Source organism: Trichosurus vulpecula, chromosome 6, assembly GCF_011100635.1.
Source record: "Trichosurus vulpecula isolate mTriVul1 chromosome 6, mTriVul1.pri, whole genome shotgun sequence".
NCBI lineage: Eukaryota > Metazoa > Chordata > Mammalia > Diprotodontia > Phalangeridae > Trichosurus > Trichosurus vulpecula.
This window is the reverse complement of record NC_050578.1, coordinates 258,935,799-258,958,159: the sequence shown is the minus strand read 5'-3', so window position 1 is coordinate 258,958,159 and position 22,361 is coordinate 258,935,799. Positions and strand designations below refer to the sequence as shown.

General features: G+C 53.2%; 1 protein-coding gene across 1 annotated transcript; it reads left to right on the top strand.

The window, feature by feature from the left end:
* The first annotated feature begins 1,324 nt into the window (after positions 1–1,324).
* PSMC3 (proteasome 26S subunit, ATPase 3) lies at positions 1,325–10,511 on the top strand. Its single transcript, XM_036764776.1, has 12 exons — positions 1,325–1,639; positions 5,749–5,832; positions 6,975–7,100; positions 7,457–7,561; positions 7,683–7,745; positions 7,971–8,108; positions 8,467–8,610; positions 8,768–8,916; positions 9,302–9,398; positions 9,577–9,722; positions 10,087–10,168; positions 10,297–10,511. The coding sequence occupies exons 1-12, from the start codon at positions 1,613–1,615 to the stop codon at positions 10,405–10,407; spliced, it is 1,272 nt and encodes a 423-aa protein (XP_036620671.1). The 5' UTR covers positions 1,325–1,612; the 3' UTR covers positions 10,408–10,511.
* Positions 10,512–22,361: the final 11,850 nt, after the last annotated feature.

Genomic DNA, 22,361 nt, shown 5'->3' with positions numbered 1-22,361 from the left:
ATGGGCCTGTTCAGCGAGATAGCAGAGAGTGAGAGAGCCCTTTGGGGGCCTGTGGAAAACCCTGACCAGAGAGCTCTGCTCCTTGCCCTCCCACCTGGTGCATGGCTTTCACCTCTGCAGCATCTCTCCTCCGACACAGTCCCCACCCTGGTGCAGGCCCTCCTCCCCTCCAGCTTGGACTCCTACAACAGCTGCTGGTGCCTCCAGTCTCTCTCTGCTCCAATCCAGCCTCCATTTAGCTGTCAAAGGGATTCTCCTCCAGTGTGGGTCTGATCATGTCACCTCCTTCCTCAATAAACTCCTGTGGCTCCCTGACTCCTCCAGGATCAAACACAAAATGCTCTGCTTGGCATTCAAAGTCCTTCACGACCCAGACCCTCATCCCCAGCTCATCTTCTTGCACCTTCCTCCCTACAGGCTTCTATCCAGTGACCCTGGCCTCCTGGCTGCTCCTTCATCTGGGCTCTGGGCATTTTCTTTGGCTGTCGCCCATACCTGAAATGGGTTTTTACCATCTTTTACAGGAAGCCTTTCCCAAGCCCTCTGAATTCAAATGCCTTTGCTTTCTTAACAATTTCCTATTTATCCTGTAGGAAGCTTGCTTTGTCTAGTTGTTTGCATGTTGTCTCCCAGTTTGAATGTAACCTCCCTGGGGGCAGGGACTGCCTTTTGCCTTTTTTTGTATCCCCAGGCTTACATGGCATACAGGGGGTGCTTAATAAATGTCTTGGGGTTTTTTTCGGTCGTCAGACATATAGCTTGCTTTGTTCAGCTTGTATGTTTGCTCGATGCCGTCCCCATCCGACTGGGGGCTCCTCGAGGGCAGCTTAGCCTGGCATACAGTAGGCGCTTAATCAATGCTTAACGAGTGACTGGTGCGCCCTGCCATGTGTGCATGCCGTGCCATCCCTCGGTCTGGGTGGCTCCAGAACCTTCTTCGGCTCCTTAGGGAGGCTGCTCGGCTGTGAAATGGGAACATGAGCCTTGGTTCGGGACGGGGTCGTGGCCGTTGTGTTTCCCGAGGTTGCGCGTCTCCTCCCCAGCAGGAGGTGGAAGCAAGTTCTCTCAAGCGCTCGTTTGCAATTATCCTGGTCAGGCTCCGCCTCCTCCAGGCAGCCTTCCCGGACTGCTCCAGCCCTCCTCCCGGAGGGCCTGCCCCCTAGCGCTTCCCTCTGGGGAGCTGTCCACGGCTCCCTGAGAACTACGAATCCCGACAGGCCGCGAGGCAGTGTAGCCGGGTTCCGACTCTGACGCCGCCGCCGCCGGCAGAGCCAATGACGGCCAAGAACCCTCCCCTTCCCGGAAGCACGGACGCGGCAAAGGCGGGAGCAGCGCCACGTGACCGGCGCCGCGCCCCTTCCGGTTTCCTTTTGCCCGCCCCCGCCCCTCCCCCGAACGGTTTCGCAGATTCGCCGGAGCCGCGCGGCCCTAGCGTCGGCTTATTAAAGGAGGCCGCCGATGCTGCCCGGGCCGCGGGGCAGGAGGCCGGGCTAGGCGGCGCTGCTCGGCTCCGGGCCTTTATCCCCACACGTGTCCGTCGCCCCACGGAATCCCGCGGCCTAGTGTCGAATGTGCGGCCGGAAGTGGAGGCCCAGTGACTCGGCAGGACAAGATGGCGTCCGTGTGGGATGAGGCTGAGGTGAGCGGCGGCAGAGGCGGCGGGGCCGGTCCGGGCCAGCTGGAGGGAACCGCGGGGGACGAGGCGGGGGCCGCCGTGGGGACCGGGGGGAGGCGGGGCCAGGCGGGGGCCGGCGTGGACCAGGCGGGCGTAGGGCCGCTAGGTAGAGCCGGGGTCGGCGGGGAGTGAGCATCGAGTAAGCGCCTGCTGTTTGCGGCGCCGGGCTGGAGAATAATCTGGGGGCCAAGGGGGCGGGCGCCCCAGCCTCCAGCTTTTTCCCTTGCCCAGCGCCCCCACCAGAGGGGCCGTACGAGATAGCCCGGGACGGACCGGGCGGGGGTGGGGAGGCACCCCAGTAGCCCGGGGATCGGGGGGGCGAGGGAGGCACGGCCAGTGCAAAGACCCGGGGCGTGGAGATGCGCTGCCGTCCGGGAGGAAGAAGACCAGCTTGGCCGGAGAGACAGGGTGCGACAAATAGAGGCGTCCCCGTTTGTCCTGGATGCACTGGGGAGGGGAGTGAATGGAAGGAAAGTCACCGGTGGAAATGTGGAGGATGCCCAGGAGGAGAGGGCCCAGGGCAGGAGTCAGCCGCGTGGAGCCACCTGGGGTCAAACCCGGCCCCGGACGCTTCCAGCCGTGTGACCCGGGGCGAGCCACTTAGCCCTGTTTGCCTCACAGGAGTTGGAGAAGGAAAAGGCAGACCGCTCCAGTGCCTCAGCTGGGAAAACCCAAGCGGGGTCTCAGACCGTCAGGACCAAACACAGCAAATGAACACGCAGGACTGGGCCCTAGAAGGGATTAGGGCTGGAAAACGGAGAGAATAAGCATTTATTAAGCGCCTCCTGTGTGCCAGGCACTGGTAATATCTCACTGGCTGAGAGAGAATGAAACCCTTGGAAGTTGGAGCGGGGACGGCACCCTGGGGAAGACCCACAGTGAGGGAGCTTAGTGTGGGGTCACCCAAGGAGAGCAAGAAGGATGAGGATCCGGGGTCCTGGGCAGCTAGGAAGAAGAATGAGGTCAGAGGTAGCCTGACACCAGCCTGAGGCCACATGTGGTCATCTCCCTCTCAGAGGGCATGGTGGGCTCTGGTGAGGGTTGTTGGAGGATGGGGAAAGACTTGGGTGCATTCAAAGACGGAAGGAACCAGCATGAAGTTGTTCAGCCGTGTCTGACTCCTCGTGACTCCGTCTGGGGAGACGCTGGAGCGCTTTGCTGTTTCCTTCTCCAGCTTGTTTGACAGATGAGGAAACTGAGGCAAACGGGGTTTAGTGACCTGTCCAGGCTCACGAAGCTAGTAAATGTCCAAGGCCAGATTTGAACTCGTGAAGATGGGTCTTCCTGACTTCAGGCCCAACTCTCCATCCACTGTGCCACCTAGCTGCCCACTAGGTAGGGGGATGTAGAAAATGGGGAGGGAGAGATGGAGGGGGGCAGCATGGATTTGGACCAAAGGACCAGGCTCAGGTCCTGGCTCTGATAGCGCATATGAGGGTCCTTGGCTAAGCCTTTTGCCTTCTTGGGACCTCCCATTTCCTACCCATAAAACGGGGAGAATGAACTGTTACCTCTAAGATTCCTTCCAGCCCTCGTATTCACTAAGTCTCCATAGCCACATGAGAGATTCTGGTCCCTTCCAGCACAGGCAGTTGTGGGAATTGACGTGTTGAGCCCAGACATTTAGGGGGTGAAGCACTGTCAACAGGGAAGAGGTCCCGTGTAGTTGGAAAGCCCAGAATTGCCAGCAGGGAGAATGCCAGGCTTACTGCAGGATAGTGCACCTGGTACCTGTCAGCCTCTCAGAGCAGGAGTTCCTAGCTTTTGTACTGCATCCCCTTTGGCAGGTTGGTGAATCCTCTGGACTCCTTTTGCATAAATGCATGATGCAGATGTACGGGATTGCCCAAAAAACAGTGACATGCCAATGCAGTCAGCAGAGTAAAGTTTGTGGACCCCAGGTTAGACCTTCTGGACTAGATGGTCCCATGTCCCTTCCAGTGCTCACATTCTGCTTACTAAGGGCCCTCTCTGCTCTGGCATTCTGTAAACCTAGATCTGTTAGAAATGGGAAGGTAGCGAAGGTTGATTTCACTAAGAATGGAGTCTACTAGAGAGTCAAGTAAAAAACATTGAAACAATGATCAACTTTAGCGAAGTTATACAATATAAAATAAAATCGTACAAATCATCAGCATTTCTGTATGTTATCAACAAAACTCTGAAAGAAGAGAGAGAGAAATTTCATTTAAAATAACTGCAGACAGTATAAAATACTTGGGATTCTGCTTGCCAAAATACACACAAGAACCATATGAACACAATTACAAAGTATTCTTCGCACAAATTAAGACATCTAAATAATTGGGGAAATATTAATTTCTCCTGGGTAATTTGCTTATTCCTTGCCATACCAATGAGAGTACTGAGGAGTTACCTTATAGAGCTAGAAAAATAAAAACAAAAATTCATCTGGAGGAATGAAAAGGATAAGACTGTCAAGGGAATCGGTGAAGAAAGAGAAAGAAGGGACCAACCTAGCGGTGCCTGATCTAAAACTATATTACAGAGCGGTTGTCATCAAAACAATCTAGTGCTGGCTAAGAGACAGAGAGGCGGGTCAGTGGAGGAGATTAGGTCCACATACACAGAAGCGAATGAGCAGCCTAGTGTCTGAAAAGCCAGAAGATCACAGCTATTGGGACAAGAACTCAGGATTTGACAAAAACTGCTGGGAAAACTGGAAAGCAGTCTGGCAGAAAGTCGACAGACCTGCATCTCTGACCACATACCAAGAAAGCTTAAAACAGATATGAGAAAGAAACATAAAGGATGATATCATATGCAAATTAGTGGGACATGGAAGAAATTACTTCTTAGGTTTATGGCTAGGGGAAGAGTATAACCAAACAAGAGGTAAAATGGATGACTGTGATTACATAAAATTTTTTTAAAAATTTGCATAAACAAATCCAGTGGAACGAAAATTAAAAGAAAATGAACAGGAAAATGAGGGAAAATGTAAGCAAGTTTCTCTGATACAGGTTTCATTTCTCAGGTACGTAGAGAACTGAGTTAAATTCATCAAAATAGAAACGATTCTCCAGTTGATAAATGGTCAAAGAATATGAACAGAGGTAGAAATTAAAGCTATCAATAGTCATGAGAAAAGTCCTTAATCACTAATAACTAGAGAAATTCAAATTAAAGCAACTCTGAGGTACCACCTTACACGTATCAGATTGGCTATGTGACAAAAAAGGAAAATGACGTAGCGGAGGGGATGTGGAAAAGCAGGGACACAAATGCACTATCGATGAGCTGTGAACCGGTCTAGCTGTTCTGGAGAACAATTTGGAGCTCTGCCCAAATGTCTACAAAACTGCCTCCCTTCAGTAATATTGCTACTGGGCCTCTACCTTAGAGTACAAAGAAGAAGGACCCAAATGTACAAAATTATTTATAGCAGCTCTTTTTGTGGTGGCCAAGAATTGGAAATCGAGGGGATGCCCATCAGTTGGGGAAGGGCTGAACAAGTTGTGGTAATGGAATACTATTGTGCTGTAAGAAATGATGAGCAGGATGGTGTCAGAAGCACAAGTATGAACTAAAGCAGAGTGAAGTGAGCCGAACCAGGGGAGCAGCATACATAGTAACTCAATGTTGTAAAGCTCATCAGCTGGGAAAGACTTAGTAACTGTGATCAGTGCACAGCTCTAGAGGCCTCATGATGCAAAATGCTCCAGAGAGAGAACTGGTAGACCCAGAGTACAGATCCAAGCATTTTTTTCCCCTTTATTTTTCATGCTTTCCCCCCATTTTCAGAACGTGGCTGATGCGGAAATACATTTTGCATGACTTCTTATCTATAGTGGTTATTGTATTTCCTGCCTCCCCAGTGGATGGTGGAGAAGCTGGAGGGAGGGAGAGAATTTGAAACTATAAATAAAAACAAAAAGAATGGAGCCTTCGTAATGGGAAAACCCAGGAATAGTATCTCAGAGGTCTGAGATGTGCCATTCGTTGCCTGTTAATGTCTGGAAATCATTTTTCTCATCTGTAAAATATTGGACTAAGTGATCTCCAAGGTTCTCTCTAGCTCTAAATCTCAACATCTTATGGCTTCTTTACAGCAAGATGGAATTGGGGAGGAAGTGCTCAAAATGTCCACAGAGGAGATTATTCAACGGACTCGTCTGTTGGACAGTGAGATCAAGGTAAGGGATGTCCTTCTATCCAGAGAGCTACTTGGAACACTAGTATGCCAATACCAGCTGGTAATGCTTTAAAGTTTGCAAAGCACTTAAAAATATCTTGTGTTGTATTCATGTCAACCCTGGGAGGTAGGGGCTGTGACTGTTCCCATTTTACAGTTAAGGAAACTGAGGGAAACAAGTTAAATGACTTGCCCAGGGTCACACAGCTAGCTGAGGCTAGATTTGAATTCGGGTCTTCCTGACTCCAAGTCCACTATTGTAGCCAGTATGGCACAGGCTGCCTCATTGTTGGAGAACCCTTTCCCTGTTCCAGTAGATTCAGTTGAACCAACAGTACTGAGCGCCTACTGTGTACAAGGCACTGCAGTCAGCCTTGCATGAAAAACGAAAGGCTTCTTCCGCTCCAGTAGTTTCTAGTCCAGTACAAGTGATCTGATACCTGTGTACGAGGCCACACAGGGTAGAGTGTGCCGGAGCCATGGAGAAGTACAGACCAAGTGGTCTGGGAAATCTGGAGCAGGAAGAAATCCCTTTGAGGGAGGAACATGGGGGTGTGGAGGGGGTGGCTGTTCCCAAGCTCAGCCTTAACGTGAAATGAGAGATTTTCACAGGCTGCCCTGCAGAGGGACTGTTTCAGCTACAGAAGTGAGTGAATGTAGGCAGAAGGTGACCGGTTTTGTTTGGGGAACAACAAGGGTTCCAATGTAGCTGAAACCCAGTATAGGAAACAAAATGTAAAAGGAGGCTTGTGGAGGACTTTAAATCTTGGAGGCCATAGGAAACCACCAAAGGTTTTTTGGTCTTTCCCAGGGGTTCCTGAGCCTGAGCACAGCATCAAAGACCCTGTGATGGGCTTTTCTTCCACTTCTTCCTCTCTCTCCTCCCCATCTCCCCAGAGGCATTTTTTTTTAATCATTTCTCATTGAAAGTGTGTGGGTTGTGCTGGGCTCTGTGTAGCAGAGGCATAGACTCAAACTGTCTCCACAGAGGCACCTATGCTTAGAGCCAGAGGAGAAGAACAGGTTTGCTCTTCTTCCTGAAGCCCGGAAGTTTAAGGCTGGTGGGTTTGGGAGTGGATCGCTCAACCAGCCGAGGTGGAGGAAGCCCATCGCTGAGCTGAGCTATTTGTGCCTTTGTCCTAGATCATGAAAAGTGAAGTGTTACGTGTGACACACGAGCTACAGGCTATGAAGGACAAGATCAAAGAAAACAGTGAGAAGATCAAAGTGAACAAGACTCTGCCCTACCTTGTCTCCAACGTCATCGAGGTGTGTGTGTGCGTGGGAGGGAAGAGTGGGCAGCGAGCAGGGCTGGCAGGGTCAGCTTGGGAAGAGGGTTCTCTCGCTCACCCTCTTCAAAGGGAAGGTGGAATCTGTTAGAAGTACTTGAGGTCTTGGGGCCCTCCTTGAAAGGGATCATCAGAGTTAGATATAGCCTGTCTCTAATGCTTATCTGCTCATTGATGCCCAGGTGATTGTGATATTAATACTTTATGTGATAAAGAAATGGGGCTTTCTTGCTCTGTAATAGCTAGGAATGTCCTTAGAGCCCAAGTAGTACTTAGCTCAGGGAGTGAGGGAACAGCTCATGCGGTGGGGGCTCTGACCAAGTTTCCTCTTCCCAGCTGCTAGATGTTGACCCCAATGACCAAGAAGAAGACGGTGCAAACATTGACCTTGACTCCCAGAGAAAGGGCAAATGTGCTGTGATCAAAACCTCTACCCGACAGGTGAGAGCCAAGGACTCTGTAGTTGGCTTAAGCAGGAGCACTGGTTGGGAACTAGTAGCAGATGACTTTGTAGGAGCCATTGGCTGCTGAAAAACTCTTTTTCCCTCTTCTCTATCCGTAGACCTATTTCCTGCCAGTGATTGGTTTGGTAGATGCAGAGAAGTTGAAACCCGGAGACCTGGTGGTGAGTGACCTTTGACTCCTAGGAAGGGCTCATTCCTGTATGATTTCTGTAGCATGGTCCCTGGGGTCCTGTGAAACCTAGCCCTGGCCATATCAGAGCCTGCCTTAGGGCCTTCTTTTGGAGGGTCAACCCACTGCTTGGGCCTCACATGGCTTTTGCCAGTCATCACCCAGCCCATTTTTCTTGGCACCAGGAAAAGCTAAGTGCTCAGTACTTTCTCCTCAGGGAGTAAATAAAGACTCCTACCTGATCCTGGAGACCCTTCCCACCGAGTATGATTCCCGAGTGAAGGCCATGGAGGTGGATGAGAGGCCCACAGAGCAATACAGTGACATTGGAGGCTTGGACAAACAAATCCAGGAGGTGAGTGTGACTGTGATTCCAGGGGGCAGCTGTAGCTGCTCCTGCACAGGAGAAGGCACTTTATAATTAGTGTCCCATTGAGGCAGGACTTCCTTCTAGGGGGCAGCCCCTGGGGCTATGCCTCATTTCACAGATGAGGAAATTGCAACCCAGACAAGTTGGTGGAGTTGCCTAAGCTTCCTCAACAGCCAGGATTAGAACTCAGATCTCTTATTCCAGAAGAGTCATAGCCAGTGATTCTCTGAAGCCAAGTAAGAGAAATGCAGGCTGTGGTTGAAGGTATAAGAGTTAAAGACTGAACTGTAAAGGGGATGAACCCAGAGGGCCCTCTTATTTACTTTGTCCTTTCTTTGAGCAGCTGGTAGAGGCTATTGTGTTGCCAATGAACCATAAAGAGAAATTTGAGAATTTGGGGATCCAGCCTCCAAAGGGAGTACTGATGTATGGACCCCCAGGTACTGGAAAAACCCTGCTAGCCCGCGCATGTGCCGCCCAGACCAAGGTGAGTGGCTTGGCTAGACCCACAACCTGGATATTCCCTTTAAGGGAGTTGTTGGAGGCTGGGAATGGGGAACAGGCAATGGATGGGAATCCAAATCATTCACAGAACTGGGAGACCTCAATCATTTTCTCCTTGATTCTACCTCCACTTCATCTAGGCCACCTTCCTGAAATTGGCTGGACCCCAGCTGGTACAGATGTTCATCGGGGATGGAGCAAAGCTTGTCCGAGATGCCTTTGCATTGGCCAAAGAGAAAGCTCCCTCCATTATCTTTATTGATGAACTGGATGCCATTGGAACCAAGCGGTAAGGCCTTAGCCCTGATCTTGACTCTTGAGTTGGCTTGGGGGAACAGCTCTGACCCAGAGATCTCCATGGAGAGGAGCTGGGACAGGCAGTATGGGTTAGACAACCTTCCCATCCAGTGCAGAGACCCAGGCCGCCCAGAGGAACCTGCTGCGGGATTGCAGCTGCCTTCTGCTCTGGTTGAAAGAGGATTGGGGATTGGGGGTGACTAAGGAGACAGGCTGCTTCTGGGCAGGGGGAGATCATCACCATAATGATAGCTAACTACATAGTGCCTACTGTGTGCCAGGCACTGTGCTAAGCCCTTCCTGGTGATTACCTTATTGGCCAAGAACTCTGTCAGGAGCACTTTACCAGCTCTGTCTATGGTTTCTCCCACTGCCAGCTTTGACAGTGAGAAGGCAGGAGATCGAGAAGTTCAGAGGACGATGCTAGAACTCCTGAATCAGCTGGATGGATTTCAACCTAACACCCAAGTCAAGGTACCGTGCTGGTCTGAAGAAGCCAAGGCTCTTTCCTGTGGCTTAGCCATCAAGGTTGGCTGTCAGGGTGGGTGGGCCACAGGTGGTCTGTCTTTGGCTCTAACAGGAGACCTGAGACTAGAGAAGGGCCCTTGGCCTGGCTGAGCTCCATGATGCATCTGAGCCTCCTCTTCCCCAGGTGATTGCTGCTACAAACAGGGTCGACATCCTGGACCCCGCCTTGCTGCGCTCTGGTCGTCTGGACCGCAAGATTGAGTTCCCAATGCCCAATGAGGAAGCCCGAGCCAGAATCATGCAGATCCATTCCCGAAAGATGAATGTGAGGTGAGGAGATGATAGAGATCTTCCACAGGGGCCTAGTGCTTCCTCATTGGTGTAGAGTGAGCTTCCTGATGCCCACCCAGCCCCTTGCATGTATGTCCTGCATGAGCTCTGACTCTAGCTGCCCAGTGCATCCCCCTGCCCTGGCTGTGCTGGGAGGGTGGAGCCAGAGGCCAGTGGGGCACCATCATGCTGGGCAGGTATTTGCACCTGGGACCTCCCTTTTCTAGAGAGCTCTGGGAGGCTGGGCCAGCACCTTCTGGGGTAGGCTGATTTCAGGGTCTGGCATCACTGCCTTGTTGGTGATGGAAGTCCAAGCTCCCTGGGCTCAGTGGCTGATCAGCCTGCCTTCCCTCTCCTTCCCCAGCCCTGATGTGAACTATGAGGAGCTGGCTCGCTGCACCGACGACTTCAATGGGGCCCAGTGCAAGGCTGTGTGCGTGGAAGCTGTGAGTGTGATGGGCTCTGAGCCGAGGGAGGGAGCGGGCCTCTTGGCTGTCCTGCCAGGCTAGGGCAGGCACCGAGAGCCATGTGGGCAGCATGGGGCCTGGGCTCTGATGCCATCTCTCGGCTGTAGGGAATGATTGCGCTTCGCCGGGGAGCCACTGAACTCACCCATGAAGACTACATGGAGGGCATCCTGGAGGTGCAGGCCAAGAAGAAAGCCAATTTGCAATACTACGCTTGACAGGACTGGGGAGCCCCCTGGCCGCAAGCCTGGGATCCACTCATTTGTCCGACTTGCTGGTAAAAGTAGTAACAATAAAGGTGGTTGGGGTTGTTTTCCCCTAATGGTTCTGGTGTCTTGGTTTCGCCCTGGCCAATAGAAGGAAGAGGGAGGGTCACTCATGAGGTTGGCACAGCAGCCTTGGGGCTGGCAGAGGCGGCTCTTGGCTCACTCGCTGTTTATCTGGGACGAGACTGTGCCCAGCTGTTGCTGCAATTGCCTGGATTCCTGGGGCTTCCTGCCAGCAGCAGCAGATGTGGCAGCTGCCCAAGGCCTGTGGGCTGCCAGCCTTTGCACTGCCCCATTCCCCCTCTCCCAGGCATACCTGGGGTTTAAGATGCACTCTTTGGGTCCTGGAACTTCTTCCCTGTGCTGGGTGTGCCTGCTGTACATGAGGGGCAGTGCTTGGCCTTCTCTTGCCTCCACCTGGATCGCTCACATCTGTGCAGATGACTCCCTGCCAAGGCTCTACAGCTTGAGCTCCAGGCTCAGGCCTCCATGCACCTGCTAGGAAGAGGGCGCTCCGCTCTGGAACAGCCAGGGAGGGCAGGAGTCAAAGGAGTGGCAGAGGGCTCCCCAGGGGATTCAGTCCTACAAGTGGGCACTGGGGGATACCCACTTGTCCCCTCAATCCCAGGGCCCAGAACAGCCTTCCCTCAATTTCTTGCAACCTCCCTCACTTCAGCTGCCCCGGCTGGGTCCTTGCCCCTTTTCAGATCTAAGCCAGACCTCTTCTGAATTCCCCCTTTCTCCTCAAGGCACCACTCTTCTGTCTCTGATGGCTAGCGTTTGTACGGGGTGTCCCAAAAGACCGTGTGGAAGTGTACACTGAGACTTTTGGGATGCCCATCGTAGCACCTCAGGGTTTGCCAAGTGCTTTACTCTCGTTTCCTCCTTTGATCCCCTCCACAATCCTGAGAAACAGGGGCTCTTCCCCCATTTTACAGATGAGGAAACAGGCTAGAAGATTAAGTGACTTGCCCAGGTCACATTGTTAACATGTATCTAAGTTAGGATTTGAACTCAGGACTTTCTAAGTCACCAAGTGCTGTCTGTTCTACAGATGAGTGTGGCATGGCAGAAAGCTCTACACCAGGAGCTCTTCCCTGGGATCCCTGAGCATGTTCTCTCCACATTTGGGTGACTGTTTCCTGGATACTCCCGTAAAGCCTTTTAGATACAATTCTGAGAAAGGTCGGAACCTTCCCCAGACTGCTCAGGCCCTTGTGCCGTAGGCCGGGTGGGAAGAGCAGATTTGGGCAAGAACTCTAGTGCAGCCTCAGGAAGTCGGCCTCCTGGAATCCGGATTTCCGCATCTATCGACAGGACTGATCTAGGTGCTCTGGGTCATCAGAGCTTAGACTGAGCTGGGAGGTCGTCCAAGGCCCATCCTCTCATTTTACAGAATTGTGAACTGAGGGCTGGGGTGGGGTGACTTAGCCAACATTTACATAGTACCTACTATGCGCCAGGCACAGTACCAAGCACTTTACTATGATCTCATTGGATCCTCACAGCCCCCTCCCCCCCCGATGGGAAGTGCTTTTATTATCCCCATTTAACAGAGGAGCTAACAGGGAGAGAGGATAAGTGACTTGCCCAGGGTCCTTGGCTAGATAGTGTCTGAAGCTGAATTTGAATTCAGGGTTTCCCACCTCGGGACCTAGTGCTCTGTGGCCTGTGGTGCTTCCTAGTCTAGGAATGATTTAAATCCCAGTGGTTTCAGGGGCAGTGTTCACCCACTGTCACCAAGGCTGTGTTGCCTTTTACCTGGCGAGAATGTTGAGCTCGCTGTCCCCAGTCCATCTTTTGTACCAATACTGGAGCATACTCGCTAAGGCATGTTCCCCCTCCCCAGGGACAGGCACAGAGACACCTTAAACCTTTCAAAAGCTCCCAATAAATTCCATGCCAGCATTTAAAGGGTCAGAGGACCTTGGCCCCAGCCTTTCCTCTCTCCTCTGCTTACCCTTGTACCACAAGCCAGCCAGGCAAGTTAGCCAAACGCAGTTTCTGCCTCATACACCTTCCTCTTAACAATGCTTGTCTACTTCCTGCCTGTCCTCAAGGTCAAGCCCCAACAAGCATTTATCCAGACCTACTATGTGCCCAGCGCTATGCTCAGGCCTAGGGGGTGCAAAGACAACATTTCTGAACACTACCCAATGAGGGGGATTGGGGTACTGGAGCCCACCTTGGAAAGGAGCCAGGGATTCTAAGAGGCTGAGGGCAAGAGGGGTCAGCCAGGGGGGAGGGAATCGTAGAGGAGCCAGGCTCCAACCTTGGTAGCCTCACCTCCAGCAGCACTGGTCTTCCCCAGCAGGGTGGTGCTTTTGGACAGGCCTCTGACCTGCTCACCCTTGGGGGTTCTTTGGTGCCTTTTTCTTTCCCCAACTAGACTGTAAGGTTCTTATGGGCAAGCCGCTTGTCTTCTGATACCCTGGCCTGCCACCCAAAACTGAGGTGACTGCACATGTGCTTGGGAGGGTCACAGGCCTGGGGCTTATTTGGCCCAAGGTGGAATCACACAGGTCCTGGGGCCTCTAGGTGGCTCTGTGGATAGAGCGCTGGGCCTGAGTCAGGAACACCTGAGTCAAATCCAGCCCCAAACACTTCCTAGCTGCATGACCCTGGGCAAGTCACTTCACCCTGTTTGCCTCAGTTTCTTCATCTGTAAAATGTGCTGGAGAAGGAAATGGCAAACCCCTCCAGGATCTGCCAAGAAAACCCCACAAGGGGTCATGAAGAGTCAGACATGACTGAAAACCAACTGAACACAGGTCACGTGGCTAGTTAGTATGAGATCTGGGATCTAAACCTAGGATTGAGGCAGTGTGGAAGAGTGAGCAGTGCATGGAGAGATAGAGTCACCAGACCCCTGGGTGGGAAGCACCTGGCTCTGGACGGAAAGGGGAAAGTTCTGATGCTCTTGGAATCAGGAGAGACCAGGTTTGGATCTCACTATATTTGTTTAGTAGGCAAGTAGGGCCAGTAGGCAAGTCACTCACCTCTCAGTGCCTCAGCTTCTCCTATAAAGGGGAGATAAGGCTTATAGCACCTACTTCTCTGGGTTGTCGCCGACGGGTATAAAGTGATGCCCAACTGTTGGCTGTCGCTGATGTGATTATTATTGGCTTGTTCTGCCTTGGGGGCTAAACCTCTGGGCACCAGGGGAGAGGTAGGAGGGGGAGGGGAGGGCCCTTGAATGGAGTCAGGGAAGAGACAAAGCTGCTGGTTTCTGAGAAGCAGACTGGAGAGCTACCAGGGAGCCTGGGTAGCTGATCTGAGGATGATGACGATGAAGAAGAAGAAAGTACTTCTAGAGTGCTTTAAGGTTTACAGAGCCCTTTGCAAATATCTCTTGACCTTCACAGTATTTAAATATTGAGTGTCCTATGACTTGCGGATGGGGAGGAGGAAGCAAAGGAATCAGATCACAGAATCTCAGATTTGAAAAGGTCTTCAGAGGTCAGTGAACTAGTCCAAACCATCCCAGGGAAGCCCTTTCCTCTTTGGGACATACATGTCTAATTTTTTCCTGCCCTTGATCCCAAATCTGCCTCTATAACTTTGCCACTTGTTCCTAGTACTGCCCTCCTGGGCCAAACAGAACAATGACAAATCCATTTCCATGTAACGGCCCTTGAAATCATTAAAAAGATTAATTCCAAACAAACATCAAATAAAACAAACATTATCCTATACGGAGTAGAACAGAAAAAAGGAGGATTGTTCCTGAAATCGAGAATCCCTATTAAGTACAACCTGCTTTTGTAAGAAAACAAAACATAACATGATACGTGATATGATGACAATATAGACTACGTCCGGTGTATGCCATCTTCAACATTAATTTTATTGAGATCTTTTGGTTTTCACAATCCCTCAATTCCTCCCCCTCCCATCTTTTCTAATCTCACATAACAAAAGAATTATTTTTAACAAAAAATGTCAGCAAAACTGACCAATTAAATTGTGGCGATCTGACAGTGCAAAGTTCCGTGTCTGTGTTCCCTTCCTCCCTCCGTAGAGAAGTGGGGGAAATGTAGATTTCCTCTTTGGGAGTGAAGCTTGTGCTTTGGGATTTTTGCAACATCCATTGTTTATGCTTTTGTCCTTCCTCTCTCCATTTACAATATTGTTTTCTTGGCTCCACTTCATTTTGCATCAGTTCATATAAGTCTTTTATAAAAATTTGTATTTTTGATGAATAAAAATCCTCTCCCTGCTCCCACTGGAAAAGAAAGAAAGAAAAACAAACCTCTTGTAACAAGAGCTTTGCAGGCAAACAAAATAAATTCCTGCATTGGCCGCGTTTCAGTGGGTGCCCCGAGTTGGTCATCTCCGTCAGGAGGTGGGCAGCGTGCTGCATCAGTGTCCCTTGGGGATGGCGGCTGGGCCTTGTGCTGAGGGGAGTTCCTGAAGTCTCTTCTCAAAGTGATTTCTTTTTCAATGTTGTTATTGTCTCTGAATGGTCCTGGTTCTGCTGATATCACTGCATCAGTGCAGACGGGTCTTCCTAGGTTTCTGTGCTCCCACCCCCTTCGGCGTTTCTCAATACCCAACAGCATTGCATCACATTCACGTACCATAACCCGAGCAACGACCCCTCCTAGGCTCCCAATCCTCTGCCACCGTAAACGAGCAGCTGTAAACTTTTTGTACATATGGGTCTTTTCCCTCCTTTGATCTCTTTGGGGTATAGACCTGGTAGTGATGTTGCTAGGTCGAAGGGCATGCTTGGTTTAGTGACCCACCCGGACATCCTCTCCAGGTTCGAAATCCTCAGTTGCTTCAGCCCAATCCATAACGGATGCTCTCTGGTTCCTGGGACATCCTGTTCACTCTCTGTGGGGATACCTTCCAGTTTGTCAGTTTCCCTCCTAACACATGAGCCCCAGAAATCCTAGAGGGATTGGAGTCCTAGGCTTAGATCTCCCCTACTTATTAGATGTTTCACTATGGACCCGGGGTGGGGAACCTGTGGCCTTGAGGCCACACGTGGCCCTCTAGGTCTTTAAGTGTGGCCCCTTAATGGAAGATTCTTTTATTAAGGCGATTTATTCTGTGAAGTCTGGATTCCGAAAGAGGGCTGCACTTAAGGACCTAGAGGGCCGCATCTGGCCTCGAGGCTGCAGGTTGCCCACTCCTGCCATGGACAAATCACTTAACTGCCTTGAGGCTGTTTTCCCATCTATGTGATGTTTTTAAATGCATAGAAGACGTGGGATTACTAGGGAAGCCCATTATGTGAAGTAGCGCCCATCTTTTCCCCATCCAAACTCCCGTATTTCCTGAAGTCTGGCCATGGGCCCCAGGTTGGGAACCCGACAGTCTTGGGATGGGAAGAATCAGGTCCAGCACCTTTCAGCAGGTCCGCCCACTCCTCCAGAGCACTTCAGTGTCCCACACGTTATCCCATGTGAAGGAGATGGTTACTGTGGCCACTTCACAGATGAGGCTGTGTCTGTTCAGCTCTTCCTGCCTCCAAGCCCAGTGCTCTATGCCAAGGGCCGCACTGCCCCTTGGTGAAGGTGCTTGAGGACAAATGGGGTGTGTGTGGGGAGGGGGAGCCCCCTTTCCTCCCATCATCCCACCCAGGAGGTCGGGATCCCCAGTGCAGAGGAGGCCAGTCTCAGGATAAAATAAGATTTATTTGCATCTCAACTACAGAATAGGTAATTGTACGTTTTTAGGCTGCAGCAGGCCTGTTGTAAAACCAAACAGAAGACGTCTCTGCAGCTGTTCTTTGATTGTCCTCTGGGGGGCGACAAGGCTCCAGACCTAAGCCTGAAGCAGGGCCTCCAGCCCAGGCTACTGGCCCCTGTGGGGGCAGCAAGTACATTCCTGGGCGCTGAGCACATCTTCCCGGCCTCCTCCCCGCCCTCCCAAAGAAGCTACTAGAAGGTCCCGGTCCCCAGCTGGAGGAGGAGCCGGAGTCGGGCGGGGACTGGCTCTCTCCAGCACTCTGTGCTGAGTAAACGCGCTTCCTTTGGTAGCAGGAGGGGACAGTGTGGGAGCAGAGGGTAGAGGCAGGAGCCCAGGAAGGCTCCAGCTGCCCCCAGGACTGTCAGCCCCACGTGGTCAAAACATGGCCCCTCACACTCCTGGGCTCCCAGGTGGGGCAGAGGGGTCAAAGTGGCCAGTGCTGGGCGCCTGGGGACTGAGACCATCACTGACTTCGTACCTTCCTGTGGATCATGGAGTCGTCCATCTCCCTCTGAGCCCCAAGAGAGGGAAGAAGCCAGGGGCAGTGACCCTTATCACTTTAGGCCCTGGGCATCCGGTAGAGGCCATGGCCCCTCCTCCCACTTTCCCCAGTCCTGAGGTCACCTCTGGAACTCTAAGTCCTGGCTGTCCTCTCTATGTGCCCTCCCCGAGGCCACACACACACACACACACACACACACACACACACACACACATGCGGGGCTGGTCCTCAAAGCTTATTTCCTAGAGACCAGGATGAGAGCTGGCTGCCACAGTAGGGTCCAGAGGGACAGAGGCACCAGCCACAGAGAGTCTGCACACCCAGGCAACTCACACACACCCCTCCCAAGCACACACACGAGGTCACAGGACTAAAAGGAGTCTCTTATTGCTGGAGAGGCTGAGGGTATCCACGGGGGTGTCACTCAGCCAGGAGTGAGAAGAGCACCATCATCACAATGCCCATGAACAGCAGCAGCACCTGCTGTAAGGAGTTCCTGCAGGGAAGGAGGCCTCTGCTCAGGGGCTGCCCGGCCCCCACCTCCCAGGAGACTCAGCCTGCCACAGCTGCAGGTATCAGATTCCCACAGCCGGGCTGTAGGTAATGGCCTCCCACCTCCCAGGACACTTGGCCCCCCACAGCTGGGCTGCAGGTAGCAGCTTCCCACCTCCCAGGACACTCGGCCCCCCATGGCTGTGGGCACCAGCCTTTCACCTCCCAGGACACTCAGCTCCCCCATAGCTAGGGCATCAGCCTGGACTGGGAGACATGGCAGGACACAGACAACTGAGGCATGGGGCTCCTCTCCGTGATGGCGGGTGCGAGAGGAGGCCCTGACATGGACTAAGGGCCTTCCCAGCATGGAGAGTCCCCGTGTGCCCTCCTCTACAGACACAAGAGAACATGAGCTCTCTGAGGGCAGGCCTGCATCACTCACCAAGGGTTCTGTTCCTCCAAGAGGTCCGGCAGTACATTGACCAGAGCGATGTAGAGAAAGCCCCCTGAGGTGAAGGGGAGGATCCAGGCAATGGTCTCCCCTGCAAAGAGTGGAAGAAAGGCCCCTGGTGAGGGGTGAACGCAACCACGTCACCCCCAAGGCCACCAGTGCTGTCTGCCCCACTGGCTCCTGGCCTCTGGGAATGGCAGGGCTTGGGGAGGGGGCCAGATTCATTGGATGAGCCACCCTGGGCCTGGATGGGGCAAACACATGCTCCTGACCAGGAGTTCCCTCTCCAGTCCCACATGCCTTGGCTCCCTACCTGCTCCCTTGGGTGACTGGGCGCAGATGGCAAAACAGGCACCCAGGATGCCCCCCAGCGCCGTCCAGAGCTGCAGCTTGGCTGCACTCCATCGGTCAAAGCCGGCCCGGAGCAGGATTGCAAAGTCGCCTACCTGAGGAGAAGGCCCAGCTGGGCTTACTCTGGGCCCCCTGGCCCTTGACCAATCAGCTGTGTCTGTTGAGGGGCGCCCACCTGCATGATGCTCCGGCTCAAGCCCCAGCCCACGGGGGACTCTCCGTCCCACACGTGGCCGCTCTCACAAGCCGTGACACCAGCCTTCGGTCCTCTTTCTGTATCCCCATGCTTAGCACAGTGGTGGGCACACAGTAGGCACTTAATAAATGTTTAATGCCTGAGTGACAGTTCTCCCCCCAATCCTCAAGAGCAGCGCTGGAAGAGGGTAGGGTTAGAGCCCTCACCTGAGGCCAGAATCAGGATGTTCGCTAATGCTTTGAGAAAGCCACCATCTTGTATGCTATGGCCCCTTCTTCCTCTGCATTGTTGCCAACCTCCCCAGGGCTAGTGATGCCCCTTCCTTGCTCCTACCCAAACGGGAGCTCCTCTGCCTCACCTACCCCCTAGAGTCCTCAAGTCACAGAATCCAAAAGTCCAAAGAGAGAGTCCAATCTCCACGCCGTTGCACTGGCAGTTGCCCCTCCCCACCTTCCTTCAAGATCAAGCATCACCGTCTCTCCTTGAAGTCTCTGCTTATGCCCTCCCTCCTTCACCTCCTGATTTGCACTTCTCTTGATTATCTATTCTGTATGTGCTTTTTATGTCCTTGTTGTCACCCCCACCAGAATAAAAGCTCCTCGAGGGCGGGGACTGGTCCATTCTTTGTCTCGTATGTGCCTAGTACATAGTAGGTGCTCAATAAATGTTTGCTGCCTGACCGACCAGGGACAGTGCCAATGTTTTTGTCTTTCTTTATATCCTCAGTACATCAGATAATGCCTGGCACAGAATCAATGCCTGTGATGAACCGACCAGTCCACCCCATGCTCCACACGATGACCCCCTGCTACGTCCTCACAGGCTTTCTGTGGAAGACCTTCCCTTCCCTTCCCCTCTCCTCCTCTCCCCTCCCTTCCCTTCCCTTCCCTTCTCTTCCCAGGCAGCATTTCCCCCCCATCCCCCACCCCTCCCAGGACAGAGTTCTGCCTGTCAGGCAGTCCAGCCACCTTGTGCACCTGCTCCCAGGCGTATGTATGGTCCAGCCCAGCAGCACCTACCTCGTGAGGGATCTCATGGAGAAGGATGGCCATGGTAGTCAGAAGTCCAATCTGCACAGAGAGGGAGTCTATGAGGCTGGGAGCAAGGTGGCAGAGCAGTCAAACTCAGCCACTGACCCCCTGCCCCTTCCAGGATGTGTCCTAGGGTGGCTGCTGCCAGGTCCCTCTTCCCAGGGAAGTCTTCAGGCCTCTCCTGGGCCCAGGGCACTCACCTTTTTGCTCACCAGGAAGCTGGCAGCTACAGCCAGCCCATGCGTGAAGTTGTCGATGGTGTTTGCCAACAGATTGAGATAGCCGCTGATCTGGAGGGTGGGAAAGAGAGGCGAAGGGAGGCTGAGTGGAGCTGAGGGGGCTGTGGAGGGAGCACCCTGGGGCCGAGGGAGGGGGGCCGCGATCGGGCCACTCACTTTGATTTTCTGGACCTCAATGCTCAGGCCTGCTACTGCAGCCGGCAGGGCCAGGCAGCGGCCTCCATTGCGCACGGCAGCAGCTGGGTCTTTGATGGGGGCCTGAGTCCAGGAGAGTGAGGGAGAAGTGGCTGTTAGACGCCCCCCACCCCCACTAAGAGACAGAGCCAGAGACAAGGTGCCCTCTACTCCAGCCATCCTCTGCTGGCCCCTGAAAACCTGGATGCCCCCAAGCCCCTTCCAGGGGCATCCTCTGACCCCAGCTTCCTTTCATCACCAGATGAGTATGCTGTAGATCTCCCTGCCCTCCTCAGGAACACCCCTGGGGGACAGGGTGAGAACTGGCGGGGTGTCCCTCTGTTCAGGGCTTCTAGGGCCTCCACAGCAAGATATCTAGGGGGTGCGAGGAGGGCAGAGACCTAGGGGGCATTAGAGGAGCAGAGATCTGGGGGTATGAGGAGGGCAGAGACCTAGGGGGTATTAGGTGAGTGTACTGCTGAGCTGGGGCCCAGGCTTCTACCCTCTCTGCACAGGCCTCACCTGGCTGGGGCAATCCTTCTCTCTGCTGTCTAGGAACATCTTCTCCAGCCCCAGGAAGGTCAGGAAGCCAGCAATGACCCAAAGCCCCAGGAGCTGTTGCTGCTGCAGACTCTGCCCTCCCCCACCTGCAAATTAGGGGATGTCAGAGTCGGCCAGAGAGGAGAGAGGGGTTTGTGAAGGAGAACCATGGCAGGGACCATGGTTGGATCTGTCTGTGGGATGTAGGCTGCCCAGAGGACAGGGCACTAGGCCAGCACACCTGTTCCATGGGTAAGTGCCACACCAGATGCCCAGAACCCCCAAGGCTCTATTCTGGCTTTCTCTACCTTGTGGCATTCCTAGTGGAAGGTTGGGCGGTCTGGGAGCCCTCCTCCTGGCTAGGACGTTGGACAAGCAGCAGACTCCAGTAGGCCTGCCCCCAAATGAGCCTTACCAGTGGTGGCAGTACAGGTGTAGGCCCAGGCCTCTGGGAGCAGGTGCAGAAACACATTCCCCAGAAGCCCTCCCAGGGCAAAGCTCAGCAGCTGCTTCAGGCGGTGGGATCCAGCTGAAAAGCAGACAGAAGGTCTGGGTCAGGCCCTTAGGGAATAAAGAGTACCTCTGGCCTGGGGCCATAGCCCCAATTCTTTGGGCCGGTGTGAACCTGGCTCTGATGTTCCCCTCCTCTGGGGACCTTCCTTGGAATCCCCAAATCATACACCCTCAGGGACCTAACAGGAGCTGGACTTAGGATGCCTTCTACCACACTGTCCAGAGGTCAACAAGCCTCTACCTGCTGACATGGCCATGGGGCTCCTGCCCAGAGAATTCCATTTGGGGGGAAGCTCTAAGTGCTGAGTTTTTCCTCATATCTGGCCAATACCTGCTTCTTTACACCACCCCCTACTGCAGCTAGTTCTGCCCACTCCTCCGTGATGGCCTGTTCTCATCTCCTCCCAAAGGGTTATTTTACCCACATCAGACATCCCCAATTCCTGCCGTGATCCTCCAGCAGCTTGGGCTCCAAGGCCCTCACCGTCCTGGCCACCTCTGTCTGGGTACCTGCCAACTGGAGCCTGCTATCTGGGGGGCCCCCGTCTGAACTCTTTAGGCCTCCTGCGAGAGGTATGCAGCAATAGGAATCCCTGGGTTCCTTCCAAGGATGGCTCAGGTGTCACCTCCCACATGAGGACCTTGCCATCCCCCACTGGTAGTGCTAAGACCACCTGAAATGCTGGACTTCCATATGGGGAGGGCCCACAGGTAACAGCCCCTCCCACCCCCTTATGTTCCTGAACAGTGGAAGTCCCATTTTTGCCTCCTAACCTGGCATCTAATGGAGAGCCTTGCATACTATACGTGCTTAATGTTTGTCTGTCATATTGTGCAAAATTTCCCAGATTTCTAAATCAGATGTAAACAAGTCCTTCAGAGTAAGGCCCAGGTCCTCTCTTTTATCTTCCCCATGGCACCTAAAACTACCAAAGACCAAGGGATTGGACCAGGCCCAAGGGGGTTTCTGGGCATCTCAGCAGCAATTTCATAATCCGACTTCCAACATTTACTGGCTGGGTGATCCTGGGCCAGTCACTTAACGTCTGTCTTTTCCATCTGTAAGGTGGGAATGACAGGAACCCCTGAGGAGCTGATGGGATAAGTACTACCTAAATTCTGGCTGCATTTGTCAGAAAATCATGTACCTAACTTTGTAGGCCTCAGAGATCATTTAAGATGGAAGCATTCTAGAATTTGCCTAACCCCTCCCAGCAGAGAAGTGAGGGGACTGAGCTGACATCTGGGGCTACAGGCCACGAAGCCCCAGGAACCTGGACCTGGAAGGAAGAGGGCCGGGGAACCTGCCTTCGGAGCGGAGGGCAGCGCCTGTCTCCAAGGGAATGACCAGCAGAGGGAAGACCCCGCTGAGCCCCACCATGAGTGAGCCAACGAGGGAGCAGATCCAGGCATCCAGCCGCTCCGCACTCAGCAGGGCCCCCCAAGAGTCGCTCTCCTTGTCATCCAGACGACAAGCTGCAGCCGCCGCCCCCCGACCCAGCAGGGCCGGCTGGGCCCCCCAGGCCACCCCAATGAGCCCGAGGGCCAGAGTGGTGAGGAAGAGGAGGCTTTGCCCAGTCATGCCAATGCCAGCACTTGGGCATCCAGGCGAATCACGTGCTGAAAAGAGAAGAGACTGGAATGAGTTCTGTGTGCCCCAGGCCAGGGCACCTGCTCCAAGCAAACACAATCTGGGGGACCGAGGGTGGACTCA